The 15,925-nt window shown below is 35.7% G+C and overlaps 1 protein-coding gene and 2 long non-coding RNA genes across 12 annotated transcripts in view; 1 reads left to right on the top strand and 2 right to left on the bottom strand.

Annotated features, from left to right (window-relative positions):
* LOC141376163 (uncharacterized) overlaps window positions 1–1,324 on the bottom strand; it is a 13,505-nt gene extending 12,181 nt beyond the window's left edge. For 2 of the 3 annotated variants that reach the window (XR_012385534.1, XR_012385535.1), the window contains exon 1: window positions 716–1,324. This is a non-coding gene — a long non-coding RNA (uncharacterized lncRNA). The remainder of the gene's footprint in view (window positions 1–715) is intronic. The other variant, XR_012385533.1, reaches the window with a different exon arrangement.
* Window positions 1–10,494, top strand: part of ildr2 (immunoglobulin-like domain containing receptor 2) — a 26,195-nt gene extending 15,701 nt beyond the window's left edge. For 2 of the 8 annotated variants that reach the window (XM_073912057.1, XM_005167846.5), the window contains 6 exons: window positions 927–1,073; window positions 1,157–1,330; window positions 4,553–4,666; window positions 5,314–5,512; window positions 7,052–7,712; window positions 9,969–10,494. In XM_073912057.1, coding sequence (XP_073768158.1) covers window positions 927–1,073; window positions 1,157–1,330; window positions 4,553–4,666; window positions 5,314–5,512; window positions 7,052–7,712; window positions 9,969–10,004 — 1,331 coding nt within the window. In that variant the 3' untranslated portion in view covers window positions 10,005–10,494. Of the gene's footprint in view, window positions 1–926; window positions 1,074–1,156; window positions 1,331–4,552; window positions 4,667–5,310; window positions 5,513–7,051; window positions 7,713–9,968 lie in introns of all 8 variants that reach the window. The other 6 variants (XM_005167847.5, XM_005167845.5, NM_001030192.2 and 3 more) reach the window with 3 other exon arrangements.
* Window positions 4,295–15,925, bottom strand: LOC141376162 (uncharacterized). The gene is made up of 5 exons (XR_012385532.1): window positions 15,479–15,925; window positions 7,722–7,779; window positions 7,078–7,548; window positions 5,372–5,492; window positions 4,295–4,701 (listed from the first exon to the last, which is right to left on the bottom strand). It is a non-coding gene; the product is annotated as an uncharacterized lncRNA (long non-coding RNA).

Genomic DNA, 15,925 nt, shown 5'->3' with positions numbered 1-15,925 from the left:
TCAAGCTGAAAGTCGGTTAGGAGAATTGTGTGAAGAGTTTTGCATAAGTGACCTAAGTATTGAGAATTGTGTCCTAGCGTCTATAAAACAATGTAATAAACCATCCAAAAGAACTAAGGGCTGTGTCCAATTCTAACGGGGTGCCCAAACCTGTGCCCAGATGCCTGCTATACTGCAGAGTTTAATGTTTTAATCACACTTGAACCAGCAAATCAAGGTCTTAATTCTCACTCAAGAACTTCAAGGTAGCTAAAATCTGCTATAATCCCTACCAATGGTTTACTCTTCTATGTTGAGAGCTTTGAAGGGATGATGGGTCCAGGGTAAAACGGAAGTAAGAAAACTTACACTTGAGCATCACAAATTAAACATGCCAAAAGAATGATGACCGCAATTTGTTTTGGAATGGCCTTTCTATATGGCGTCCATGATTGTTCTCACTCTGAAATACACTTTAGAGGCAGATTTATTTTTTGGAATGGAGCAAATAAAACTGTTGGAGGAGTTACTATTTGAGTCAGTCTGATGGATATTTTAGTAGTTTGTAATAATACTCCACCCTGGTATTTCACTCCAACTTAATAATGTTACTTTGCACTATACTTCCAAAAGGCAATCTGAACATGTCATGTTAATAACACAGAGATAAAATTCTCTTCTTGAGAATGAGGAGTATCAGTGTTGACTATGTGGTTTGTATACTGCTGGAATTTACCACCACACCCAGAGGAAATTCATCATTAGGCCTGTAGAGAGTCCAGATAAGAGGATCCGCATCATTCATTCACACTCTCCCCTGTGATTGGTCAGCATCAGACACTTCACATCCTGTGGGCAAACATGATTTAAGCACAGCATTTCCTTTAGGATCTGCGTTTGTGCAGGAAATCTTGTTTCCTGATGAGTCTTTCTTGTCTTCCTTTCAGAGTGGGCATTTGTGGGAGTTGTGGTTGTTGGTAGCATCCTCTTCCTGTTGTTGGTTGGGATCTGCTGGTGCCAGTGTTGCCCTCACTCCTGTTGTTGTTATGTGCGCTGCTGCTGCTGTCCGGATACATGCTGCTGTCCAAAACATTGTGAGTACACAAGCACACACATACATACATACACATATTCACAACCTGAAGAAAAAAAAAGTATATATTTTTTGTATTCTCAGTATATGAAGCAGGGAAGATGGCAAAGAGTGGCCAACCTCCTCAGATCACCATGTATCAACCTTACTACGTTCCCGGCGTTCCTGTAGTTCCTGTGGTTCCTCCAGCCGCATCATCTATCATTGAACCCAAGCTGCCTACAGTGCCTCCCTCAGTTGAAAACAATATAGCTGGAAGTAAGTGGCAAATACAGATCTTTAATGTCTTTGCTTTTTTTGAACGGATTTATAATGTCTGTCTGAAACTTTAAAGGTCTGTTCACACCATGCACAACTATAACTATAACGATGAAGATATAGTTTTAATAATACTTCTAATAATCTAATAAACAGCACAGTTCAGACCACAGCTATAACAATAAAGCAAACAAGATTATTGGGATCACTTTCAGAACGATTTGTTCACAGCTAATTAATGCCAAAACACTGACTGCTGTGGAGAATCCATTGAAATATAAAGGGCTTAAACAACTTAAAGCTATAGATGACATTGTGAAGAAGCTCTACCTGATGTTAAGTCTTTTCGAAGATTATTTAAAAAGAATGACTATCTTAAAATCAATTAGTCATACTGGGGATATAATGATAAAAAAATACATGGAAGTTATGCGAGCCAGGCTGGCAAATTGAAGTAGAAAAATAAAAGTAGCTCTGTTATCCAGTGCTAGTTTCAGTGTCTTTGTGTTGCCTCTGTTGTGGGAAAATAATTTGTGTAGTTTTCATCCCACTGCAGTGCACTGACTGCGATTGCTAAATTCACTGTTTGATTAGATTACACAAATTACACAAGCTAGATTTAATGGTTAGATGTGCTAGTAGCACACTAAGGCCCCGTTTACACTAGTGCGTTTTAGTTTGAAAACGCATAAGTTTTGCTACGGTTACGCCATCCGTCCACACTACGCCGGAGTTCTCGAGCGCCGAAAACGGAGCTTTTTGAAAACGCTGGAAAGGCCGTTTTCATTCTAAAACGCTGCTGCTCCGTCTCAGTGTGGATGGGGAAAGACGGAGACATCTGAAAACGGAGGAGGGGCTGCAAACGTTCGCCTCTCTGATTGGGGCTTTTTCTCAATATTAAGTAGCCTACACACAGTTCAGTCTCGCATCCTCTTCTTGTAAGTTAAGACTTCGCAAGTTTGATCAAGGCTGCAGTCTCCCCCTTCTCAGTTTGATATGAAAAACATACCGAGGACACGGGTAAATCTTCAAAGGGAACAGTGTACTTTATAACTTCATTCACATCACCTTGGCTACGTTGTTTCACTTTCTCAACAATAAAATGTAAACATGATTTAAGGAACTGCCTATTTTCTTTTTAATATTAGCAACTTAACAGACAGCAGAAATGTTGAGGCGCCGTGCTGCATATATGAGCGTCATCTTCACTGTGTGGATATTTATAACAAAACGGAGCCGATAACAACTGCCTCCTTTCAATTTCAGTGAAAATACGAAACGCACCCTCTCTTTTGCTGAATATCAGTTTTAATAATCGATAATTATAAAAGTATAACATACAATAAGTTTATACATTGTAGGAAATAAAGGCAAGCGATCAGTCAATGTACCTGGATTAATCATTAACTTATCTTTGCGCTTAACCAAAACATGTTACCCGTGAACAAGTAACTTAATAGATTCCAATGACCAAAGTCAGGGAATTGGCCTATGTCGTTAGATAAAGACAACAACATGAATGAAATATCACGTTTAGCAAATATAGTGAGATTAGATCCAGCGGGCGATGCTTGATGAGCAGTCCGACAAGCAGAGCTCTCATCTGGGTAGAAATGCTGGAGCGCTTGCAAGAAAGTGTGTGTGTGGTCACGTGATGTGCGTTTTCAGCGTTTTGGTGTGGACGGAGAGCTGTTCAGAAACGCTGGGTAAAACTCGAGTGTAGACGCGGATCGTTTTCATTCTACAACGCCGTTTTAAAACTAAAACGCACTAGTGTAAACGGGGCCTAAAGGCCTCTGCTGGTTCCGAGGGGCAATAAATAAAATAAACATCGCTATCGTTCATTATAGTGTTATATTTATAGTTATTATGCTTGATGTGAATGGGCCTGAAGTCTGGATCATCTAACTCAAATCAAACCCAACTAACATCATCTTCATCTCATTGTGTTAATAGAAAAACAGGCTATCTAGTGGACTTAAATAGAAGGAAGTTTGGTTAGATGAGACGAGACCGCCTGACGTATTGGAGTATGTTTTTGAACATGTGCTTGTCACAGTTTACAAAGAATACAAAATAGAGTGCTATTCAGAGCTGCTAGTCTAACAAGCTTGCTGGCATTATAAAGGTGGCAGTTGTTTTGTCTGTAAGATGAATGCTTTCATACTATAAGTGTGTATCAACAATTATAGCATTCTTCACTCAGCAAAGTGGAACTAAAGGGGAATCGGTTCAATGAATGTCTACAGCTACGTTTCGATTGATTGGGTCCCTACGCAGTGCTCACTGCTTCTTCTTATTCCGTTTTCTATATCTGTATCCATTACATTTCACTTCACTTGACAAACGGCATTCATTTGGGACACCCTGCAGCATCATTATACAGAAATTAAACAAAAATATATTATATAATGTATATATAACAGCCTATTAATGCTGTTTTTTTATGTTATGAATTTCAATCATAAAATTAAATAAATTATTGCTTGCCTTGAGGGGTTTTGGTGCCAGTAGTAGACTAGAGAGAACAGAAGAAATTGTGCGGGGAAGACAGGACCTCAGAACTGCAATTTGTAAATGATTTTGAGAGAAGATCTAGATGTTTCCTTTGCAGTTTCTTTGATTTCATTAGTGAAGATAATCAGTTGTTCGTGTTTTGTTTTTGTAATCAGTCTCAGAATAATTCATATCAATATTTTTATTTATACAGTATTTCGGTAAAAAGCATTGAACTATTGAGTTATTGGCCAAATTTTGTATATTGGTGAATTCTTATAGAAAAAAAAAACATTTTAAAAGCTGTAACATAACATGCTTTTAACAGTTTAACAAGCTAAAACAATTTGCAGTGATTTGTTGGTGTATTTTATATATATATATATATATATATATATATATATATATATATATATATATATATTTTTTTTTTTTTTTTTTTTTTTTTTTTTTTTTTTTTTTTTTTTACTAAAATACTGATAATCCTCATTTTTTAATGTTGCACTACTCAGTGGTTCCTCAAACAGATAGTAAGACAGAAAGTCAGAGAGTTTTGTTCTAACAACTGGCTAATATTAAACATTTCCCTCAATTCACATTGTTTGTGCATGTCTCTCCATAAAAATGTACTGAGTAGTGTGTGAGTGTTTTCACCTTCAATGATGCACCAGATGTGTGGTTAACATAGACACAGTAGCAACACACAGGTCCTGTGTGTGTCCACAGTGCGCAGTGGCTATCGACTCCAAGCCAGTCAGGGTCAGGACGCTATGAAGGTTGTGTACTACCTAGAGAGGGACCTGGCACAATTCCACCCTACCAAGGGGGCCAGTCATCCATGTAAGCCTGTACTGAAATCAGCATGTTTCTGTACACTGTGTTTGAATAAGGAAGGCAGAGCTTGATGTTAGTAATAACAACAATGGTCAGCTGAGACATCAAATGACATCAATAATTCATATCGTCTTCATAATCACTTATTTAATTATCGGTTGCATGTGTAATTTATACACCACATTCATATTAAAGGTTTAGTTCATCCAAAATTAATATCTGTCATCATTTACGTCACATCATTCTAAACCTGACTTACTTTCTATCTTCTGTGCGAGTTTGTTCATATAAGAGATTTAAATAATTCATCCAAAAAAAAAACAACAATGTTTACTAAATGGTCAAAAATCTATATTCTGCACAGAAGAAATTCATAAAGGTTTAGAACAGCATGATTTTGAGTAAAGATTGCAGATATTTTATTTTTTGATGAACTGTTCCTTTAAACTACAAACGTGATTCCTGCATGATTTCTTATTATTAAAAATTCATAATATTCTAACCATGTTCATAATTTCTGCCATATATAGATATTCTGCTGCAAACTATAGACTGTAGCAGCAGATTTGTGTTATTTTTGACTTGGTTGTGTAAGTGCCGTGAAAGGAAGGCAGAACATCATTTCCATGATGATGTCATTATTGTCTCAGCAGCCGACAACCTATCAGAACTGAGCTCTCTGCATGATGGTGATGTAGACTTCAGACAAACCTATCGGCAGGTCCAGAGGAAAGCTCTGCCACCCATCATTGACCACCTAGATGAGCCGCGACTCCGAACAGCATCGATTGGCCATGGGCTTCGACCCTCACATTATCAGAGCGATCACTCTCTGGATGAGCATGACAACAGGTACAATTTGAGTTTATGTTTGTTACTACAACAATAATTTAGCACAAAGGTTTTCAAACTGGCATCACAAAAGGGTTGTTGGGGTAAAAAAAAATTATTCATTTAATCATTAATTTTCAGGAGTTTCCACAGTGGAATGAACCACCAACTTATCCAGCGGATGCCCTTCCAGCTGCAACCCATCACGGGGAAACACCCATACATTTACATTCACACACATACACTATGGACAATTTAGCTAACCCAATTCACCTATAGTGCATGCCTTTGGACTTCCAGTGGGCAAAACTGGAGCACCAGAAGGAAACCCACGTGAACACGGGGAGAACATGCAAACTCCACACAGAAATGGCAACTGACCATGCCGAGGCTTGAACCAGTGACCTTTTTGCTAAAAGGCGAGATCGCTATCAATGCGCCACCACATAGCTTTATTTTAATTATACTACAAATAATAAGACATTTTTTATTATATTTTGTTTTCATTTCGATATATTATATAATTTTTTTATATTCTAATATAAATTTAACAAAATTCCTTTATGATAATAAGAAAATAAAAAAAAAAACTTTTGTGTTTTATTTTGTTGTGAAAATTATCAATTTGGAATAGTTACGATGGCTCTGGGATAGTACCGGATTCTTGAGGATCTTAACGATACATATAAGATATTTGAAGTAAAAAATAAGTTCTTTATATGAAACATTTTGATAATTTAGGCCTGTTTTCACATACAGGGCTTAAAAATATGCTTTAGAAAAAAACTTTAATGGTATCCAAATTGAGATAATACAAAGGCATTGATATATTTTACATTCAGACAGTCCAATTTACGCACCAACCAAATTTGTGTTAAATAGACTGAGTCTAATGGATGTCTAAAGATAAACTTCTTGGCTAAAACAAGGATAAATTTGGGCAGTCAGTGAAAACCAAATAGATGCTTATTAAAAGCCCAAATCTAGACTCAAATTCACAGATTAGACAGACTTCACATGTGTAGTCATTCATTCTAGTCTAGTTTTGGGCTATTCTTAGTTGTCTATTAGATTTTCACTGACAACCCAAATTTAGTCTTGTTTTTAGCCAAGACATCTATGTTTAGACATCTACAGAATTAGATGTCTATTAGATTTATTTTAAACACAGTAAATGCTTGTTGGGTTTCCTCCGGGTGCTCCGGTTTCCCCCACAGTCCAAACACATGCGCTATAGGTGAACTCGGTAAACTAAATTGGCCAAAGTGTATGAGTGTGTGTGTGAGAATGTGAGAGTGTATGGGAGTTTCCCAGTACTGGGTTGCGGCTGAAGTGCATCAACTGCGTAAAACATATGCTGGAGTAGTTGGCGGTTCATTCCACTGTGGTGTCCCCTGATAAATAAGGGACTAAGCTGAAGGAAAATTAATGAATGAAATGTTTGTTGGGTCATTTAGTTGCATAAAGTATTACCTTTTGATCTGAAACAACTTTTTTGTGACTCTTGAGTTTTATTACTCAATGAATGTGCTGCTAATAATGCCATGAATGTTTGTGCAGATGGAACTGTCGATCTGAGCACCTGCCTCGCAAAGCCTTTGACAGCAGGGGACGCACTGTGTCCCTGGATGAGCTGGAGGAGTTCGCCATGTCTTACGGCCCACACGGTCGTCGAAGAGGAGACATCCGTGGACCCCAGCGTGACTTTGAAATGGCTCCAAGGACAAGGGACCATCCCACATCATACCGTAATGGGCCTCGCTACCTTCGTGAGGATGATGATAGTGACTGGCATCGTCGAGGTTCGCCACCTTCCCCACCAAAAAGACGCGATACCGCCGACAGCGAGCGCTACGTTTCCCGCCAGAGGTCATACGATGATACATACCTAAACAGTCTACTGGAGCGCAAGGCAAGGGGCCACGGAGAGCGGGGTGGACGTGTTGACGATGACAGCGATACACCCTCGAAAGGGAGTTCCAAGAAGAGCAGCGACTGTTATCAGAGCAGGTCACCAAGCAATCGTCCTGAAGAGGAGGATCCTTTACCTCCATACTCTGAAAGAGAGGGGGAGAGATTTAGAACTGAAGAGCCCACAGGGAGGGAACGGTACAGGACTGCTGATCCTGCCATGAGGCCTTTTTCATACACACGTCCCCCTCACGGACTGTCCCAGACGCTACAAGAGCGCAGGGAGGACAGGGACAAACCCAGGAAACTGGTGAGTTACCTGTAGTCGTCTGTCTGGGTTTCTGTTGCCTGAAGAGTGGACCAAACTTCCTCCAAGACTAAAAAAAACAAAAAACAAAAAAAACAAGAAGAAACTATTTAGATTCCAATATTATGACATGTGTAGTCTCTATTTTTGTATGCAAGTCGTGTCTTGTTGACAATATCTCCGCTTATCAAACATGTTTACATACAGTAGTCTGAAAAATGATTGGAGCCCTACGGTGAGTTTCTGAAATCATGTTTTTCCTTGACTTTTGGGTTCTTTCAATCATATTCCCTAAAATATAATTGGCATAAATAGCAAATTAAGATAAATAAGATCTTCAAAAATAAAAGTTATTCCTACTGATTCAAATTATTTTGTAGCTGCCTGTAAAACAGAGGATCTGTTTCTCTTTAATACTTAGAATTTTGAGCTACTGTAATATCTGAAAAATAATTGTTAATACTTTTAAAGTCAAAAGAAACAGTAAAGACATTTTTAATTTTAAAATAAACAATGATTAATAATAAAATATACTCAGACCGAAAATAAATATATTAGATTGTAATCTTTCACAATATTACTATTTTATTGTATTTTTTGGATACTTTTTAGGCTGGAACCAGTCAGCTACATCTGCAACATTGTGTGCGCTTTCGGTTTCATTTTCACTGCTAAGAGCGGTTCACTTCCCGCCCGGCTCCAAACGATCACTCTGTGCCACAAACTAAATATTATTTTGGTAACAGCTGATGGTCAGCTCACATCACGTGTGATTTTGCGGTCGCAACCATACATCATTGCATGAAGACAGAAATGACATTTTTGAGGTGAATTATATCTTATAAATACAGCATGTGACTCTTTCAACACCATCTGGAGGTGTTCGCGTTGCTGAACAACGTATGCAAAACAATGTAAAGACTTTAAATATGATTGACAGAATCGTAGAAATGCTGGATTAAGATCATCTAGGGGGTCGAATCGAGATCTTTGTACGATTAATTGTGCAGCTCTACGTGAAACCATAAAACCGTGATTTTTATTACGTCATTTTTATCCAAGGTTATTATACCGTCAGAGTCTTATACCGGCCCAAGCCTAAATATGATTAAGGTGTTTACATGAGTTGCTTTTTGAATATTCCTTTCATGATCCAGTTTTACATGTTATAGCACATAACTCGATTAACGTCATTGCGTCAGCATGCTATCCACATTTCCTCTGGAGTTTCATGTAATTTCGGATGTTTCATTTTAAATTTGTCGACTTCAACTGCAGTTTGACACTTTCACTTTCATTCAGGAACATTTTAAACATGCCCCCGTACCAAACGAGATATTGGATAAGAGTATGAACTGATGGAAGAGTGTTGTTTTAATGTAATTTGATACCACATGCCGTATGGGGGAAAAACAACCTCAACATTTCATGATGCAGGTGTCTGTGGTCCTTCACTGACTCATAAGATGCATAGAATAGTGTCAAATAGCCATGTGTGTGTATAGACTATCCTGTCACAAAATGCGGCGAAAATCCTACATGATGGTAATAGTTTGATTGTGGTGTTTACATGTCTGTACTGCACTTCAATAATGTGACTAAAATCCACGTCTTAATCTGATTTCCGTTTAGTTCGATTATGACTTCAGTCAGATTAAATTAATCAAAAATCGCTGTTTACGACTCTTAATCAGAGTATTGTCTTAATCGTATTAAAATTGGATTATTGGTGTCGATGTAAATGCAGTCATTGATAACTTACTGACCACAGATTGGTGTATATAATAAGCAAAATACAGAAAGAAATTTTTATAATTGTGACTACAGCATATTTTAAAATTATTGGTTATTTTACAGTATTTCTCACAATGTGATTTATTTCTTATTTTCTCACAATTGCCTTCTTTTTGTATTTCTGAAAGCACATTTTCATAGATTAGCCTAGATGTTTTTGTACTTTTTATTTGTTTTCCAAAGAAAAACCTGAATATGAAATATTTTTAATTGTACAGTGCTTTTTTTACATCCAGAAATGTAAATCCTATTCTTTACAAGAATGTATGTAAAAGTCCACTTTGAATGATCAAAAAGGTTGTCTTCCCCGTCATGTTTAATATCTTTGTTCTTTGTGTCTTAAAAAGCTTCACTAACTCTAATGGACTTGCAGTACTGCATTACACTGGCAAACTAACACCACATCTGCACATGCTGCATCATGCTAATGGTGTCTAATGTGTGGCTCTTGCTGTTTTTTAACAGACCACTCATCTAAGCAGAGACTCTCTAATTGTGTGACGTCATCAGACTGAGCTGACATCATACTAATAACACCACCATCAAGCCGAAGAGAAATACCCAGACACTAATCATCAGTCAGTCAGCAAGACACATTTTATGCAGGATCACACAGACATGAAGAGCTTGGGAACTTTTGCTGGTCAAGGGCAAGACGTAGCGTTTGTGTGTGCGTTTTATTTTTTATATTGTTCAATTATATCAGAAGATCTAATCAATCTTCATCAGTCCTTAGATTGCAGCTGCACTTAATTATGTCAAAAGGACACGTTCAAATGATTATCAAGTGCTCTAAACATTCCTTGATGTTTTGTTTATCCTCAGTACTGTATTGAGACACTGTCTCGGATTTCATTATTGCCATTGCCTTTGCATGCACTGTACTGTACATTTGTGTCAGTGTTATTAAGTTGGCTCTCAAGGGAAGCATAAATGTTGATAATGTGCCATTTATTTGTACTGCGCAGTTTTAAAATGATTTTGATATGAACACTTGGTGTGTTTTTTCTGCCTTATAAAAACTTTGCATTCAGGATTAAAAACATATCAGTGCACCACCTACAAAACACTTCTTGGGGTACACTTGTTTGTTAATGCAAATAACTAATCAGCCAATCACACCAATGCATTTAAGCATCTGCTGAATTTAAAAAACATCCATCAGACAGGATGAAAGGTCATTTGAGGGGATAGTTCATCCAAAAATGATAGTTTACTTTTCCTCAAGTGTTTACAAAGCTTTATGAGTTTCTTTCCTCATTCCTCATTTGAGCAAAATAGATATTCTGAATAGTGATGGAAACCTGTAACTTAGTCTTCACGATATTAGAAAAAACTGACATTGCGATTTTTTTTTCTCTGCGATATACAATTAAAGTCAGAATTATTAGCCCCTCTGTTTATTTTTTCTCCAATTTCTGTTTAATGGAGAGCAGATTTTTTTTCAACACATTTCTAAACAATATTTTTAATAACTCATTTCTAATAACTGATTTATTTTATCTTTGCCATGATGACAGTAAATAATATTTTACTAGATATTTTTCAAGACACTTCTATACAGCTTAAAGTGACATTTAAAAGCTTAATCAGGTTAACTAGGCAGGTTAGGGTAATTAGGTATGGAGCTAATACTATGCCAAAACAATCGGCAATTGAATTGGGTTTATTTTTAATTATTGACAATTGTAAATTAATAAATCTGAATTTCTATATGCTGTTAAAAGTAGTTTTGAAATTTAATTTCTTCATTTGAATTTGAATCTCATAATTTGAACATTGAACATATGAAATTTAAGAATTAAGAATATTTTAAGGCGGATTTTTTCATAGACCTATTTTCAAACTTTTTTTGATTTTTTTGTGCTCTGAACTCATAGACTGCAGATATCCAGTTTGTAAAAATACAGTTTCAAGTTTTCAAGATGAAGAAATTTAGAACATAAAATTCAGTATTCTAACATTCAAACCAGAAATTCAGACCGTAAAATTCAGATTCAGCAGAAAGTAGGTCAGGGGTCATCAACAGGGAAGACATTCAAATTCAAAACAATTTTTAACAGCATATAAAAATACTGATTTATTAAATTACAATGGTCAATAATTCCAATTAATACAGTAAATTCAGATTGTGTTGGCATATTATTAGCTCCATAATTAGGCAAATTATTGTATAACGATGGTTTGTTCTGTAGACTATCAAAAAAATATAACTTAAAGGGGCTAATAATATTGACCTTAAAATGTTTTTTAAAAAAAATCAAAACTGCTTTATTCTAGCTGAAATAAAACACATAAGACTTTCTGCAGAAAAAAATATTATCAGACATACTGTGAAGATTTCCTTGCTCTGTTAAACATCATTTGGGAAATATTTTTAAAAAATTTAAAATAAATGTAAAGGAGGGTTCATAATTCTGACTTCAACTGTACAGTATATTGCAAAATGAATAGAATTTCACAATATGACTAATAACGCTATTTGGAAAGAATTCGTTATGTTATATAGATTAAGATGATTTCGTACCGGCATAAAATATAAAAAAAAAAAAAATAGCCGAAATTAATAAAAACAAAGATAAAATTAAATAAAACATGCTTTAAAGTTTTCTGGAGAGTCCAACAGCATTGAGGCAAAGAAACTAAAAGATTAAATGTAAAATAACACTAAAACCGTTCATAAAACTATTCAACAACCATTCTTGTCTCAGGACAAATTTGAAAATCTTTTGTGATCCGCTCCAAATGTTGACTACTCTAGTCGTTGTTGTAGAAATGATTAAATGCAATTATTCTTTGTTAAAGCTACTCATTTTATATTGCCCAAATGGTTGATATTCACTTGAAATCTTGCATAGTTGCATGCAGGCCGAAAAAAATCTGTGTTTTTTGGTTATTACAATCCCAACTTAACATTGCAGATCCAGCGATGTGACTCTTGTAGATTCGGACATTGCGATATCGACGCTGAAACAATATATTGTGCAGCCGTACCTGTAACTACTCCCATCTAGTAGAAAAAAACAATTATTATGGAAGTCACTGAATACAGGTTTCCAGCTTTCTTTAAAATATCTGCTTTTTTATTCAACAAAAGGATGAAAAACAGGCAGGTTTGTGACTTAAGCACAACCATCTGTGGGGTTTACAGAGAATATGTGGTCAGAAATAGAGACAATATCAAGTGAGAGCAGATCTATGAGTGAAAATGCCTTGTTGATGCCAGAGGTCAGAAGAGAATATAACTTAGATTTGTTACAACGATGTTGAGCTCAGAACACATCCGTACGGCAGAGAATCACAGTGGTGCCACTCGTGTCTACTAAAAAAAACCCAGCAAACTGGGGCTATAATTCACATGGCTCATGAACCATTACAAATTGGAAAAAGGTTGCTTGGTGTGATGTGTTGGCTAAAAAGCATCCTATATAAATGGTTAATACTGCAGCTGGTGGTATAATAGTGTGGAACATACATTATGAATATTTAATAACTTCACAGCTTTGAGAAATGTTGTCCATCCCTTTATGAACACTGTTTATGATCTTAATATGGATATTTTCTGCAAGATAATGTGCCTTGTCACAAAACTCAGACAATCTCAAACAAGAATCTTGAAGCTGGCAATGGGTTTTATTATACTCAAATGACTGTCAACAGATCTCAATCCAATAGAGCGCCTTTGGGGTGTGCTGGAATGTGAGATTCTTATCATGGATGTGCGGCTGATAAAACTGCAGAAACTGTGTGAAGATGTCATATCAATATGGACCAAAATCTCTGACGAATGTTTCCAGCAAATTGCTGAATCTTTGCCAAAAGCAAGCAGTTCTGAAAGCAACTAAAGGTCAAGTGGGTACAAGAAAGGAAACACTTCTTTGCTCTTGCTTCATCAACACACAAAAGTAAACAAGAAAATATGGAAATAATAATAATTCAGCAGTACAGATTTAAGACCAGTAGGAAACTGGGCCGGATGCTGCAAGGGAAATGATGCTTCTTTCCAGAAAGAGATTACAATACCAGGAAACAATCTGATACGAGGCCTTACAGGTGTTTGATAAAAACGTTGTTAAAATACTTTGTGTCTGTCGTTCTTTCAAACTCTCTCACATTGTGCTGTACTTAATCCTATACATTATTAAACCATAATTATAAACCATTTCTTGCCAATGTGATGTTTAGACAAGCCTGAAGCCAGCCTGGTGAATGGGGTGGTTCTTTTTTTCTCCAAAATTTGACCTTTTTGCAGCTACCCTATTTGCCTCAATTTCTATTTTAATGATGAGATTTAAATACTATACTTTAGTGACATTTTAAGCACCTTTTTTCTTTTTTTGCTGAATTGGCTTGTCAAATGGTCATCATAATCACACTTTTTTTGAAGTACCAAATATAGGGTTGGGTGATAAATTGAAAAGTAATAGAAATCAACATTCAGAACTTGTAATCGATCAAATTACTTTCCCTACAGTGTGTGGAGTCATGTGACCCTGCTCTGCTTTTACTCGTGTCAAGCTTCTGTGGCCACCTAGGTGATTGGTTGGCTTGATAGCGGTGTCTAAAAATGTAATTTTCCATTACATTAAAAATATGATTTACATGAAAATGTTTGTTTACAGAAGATGAGAGATATACACTGTTTAAAATATAATTTACAGGATATGCTAGAGATGTTTTATTTAGAAAATAAACTGTTTATTTGAATATGAAAAACATTTAAATCAACATTTAAAGTTATTTTTTAAATACTTTTTATAAGAAAAATGTGACTGTTGGTTTATGGCAATGTGTGTGTTTTAATTTCAGTTGTTCAGTGTTGATGTTCAATAAATAATCATAGATAGTGTGTGTTTCCTTTAATTATTTTAAAACCAAGTAATGCACCCTTCATTCAAAAATCTCTCAGGGTAATATGTGAGCAAGTATGTATAAAACTTGTCTGTGAAATATGAGGGCAAAAATCAATAAATAAAATAATCATTTGTTAAAATCGCAAGAGTTAAAATGCTCAATTAATTGAGATTTAGGCCAAATTGCACAGCCTTAACCAAATATTTCCTAAATAATTAGAACAGAGAAAGAAACTGATATTTAAATACTAATTAATGACATCATATATCATTACAAAAAAATAGGAATCTGTTAAAATTTTTAAATAAAAACTGTAGCCTATTGTCATGTATTAGGCAAATAATAAACTGGCCAGCACAAAAGACTAAGAGTAAAAGATTTAGAATAAAAGTTACTTGTAAAGTGTTTTCTCGGTTTAAAAACAATACAGTGGCAAAAGAAGACTTTTGTCAGAATGTATGTTTTCTTGCACAGCTGGATGTTGGACTCATGAAAAATATTTGTTAGCATTGGTTAAAACTAATTAGCTGAAGTCACACCAAAGTGAGAGTCAACAGAGGATTCCACTTAATCTTAAAGCCTTTTTCAAAGGTTTATTTTCATTATGATGGCATAGCAGTCAAAACAGGACAAATGAGCTTATTATGAGAAAAATTCTGGACCCTTATTTCTAAAAGGAATTTTGGTTATACTATAAATCTTTAAAGTTGGTTAAATCAAAATTAGGAAGAACATTGTTTAGTTTATTGAAAAAGTGAATTAATAGAAGACCCGGTATTGTACATGTTTTTTTGTTTGTGTGTCTAATTTATGTTTAAATATGCATTATGATATTGATTTGATTACTCTTTTTGCTCTGTTCAGTAAATGTAAATGAAAGTCTTTAATTGAATTTTGCCTTATTGTATTTGTGTTATAATGCAATAAAAAAAAATAATAATCTTGACCTTTGTCAGCGAGGGGTGGGTCTTCCAAACCACCCCAACCTCCCTGGCTAAAGGCCTGGACTCTTCACAATAACAGTAACCAAAACAGTTTCAACTAAGTGTGCTATTTAAAGCTAAATGTGTAATTTAAATGAACCTTTTTTTTAAGATTCAGAAGTTGGAATTTAGGCTTACCTGTTTAATTGGCAGTTTTGATAAACAGCATTGTAATCATGTTCCACAGTAGCCCCGTTTTTCGCTTCAGCACAGACAACGATCGCGGCCACGGGGCAGAAAATGTCTAAGCTGATTTGCTGCTTCCATGCCTGGTGAAAATAGTTTGTTGGCTGGTTTACCGGTGTTTTTGGATACTCAGCTGGACATTATTATGGGAGAATGCCTTAAGATAAAAGACTAACTGGTGCCCTCTTGTGGCTACATGGTACAAATAATGAAGTACTGACGACAACAAAGTAACAATCCCTTCATTTTGAGCGAAAATAAATTCCTAAATGAATAATCTAAAACAGTAGTACATTTTGAAGAATAATCAAAACTGAATGACTTAACAGAGTAGCAAGACTACGCTTTAGTTTTTGCCATTGTTGTGCACCTGTTGGTGGGTGTGGCCAATGTCGTCAT

The sequence above is a fragment of the Danio rerio genome, chromosome 9 (assembly GCF_049306965.1).
Source record: "Danio rerio strain Tuebingen ecotype United States chromosome 9, GRCz12tu, whole genome shotgun sequence".
Lineage (NCBI taxonomy): Eukaryota > Metazoa > Chordata > Actinopteri > Cypriniformes > Danionidae > Danio > Danio rerio.
Note: the sequence above shows the minus strand (reverse complement) of the source record. Positions and strands in the feature narration are given on the sequence as shown.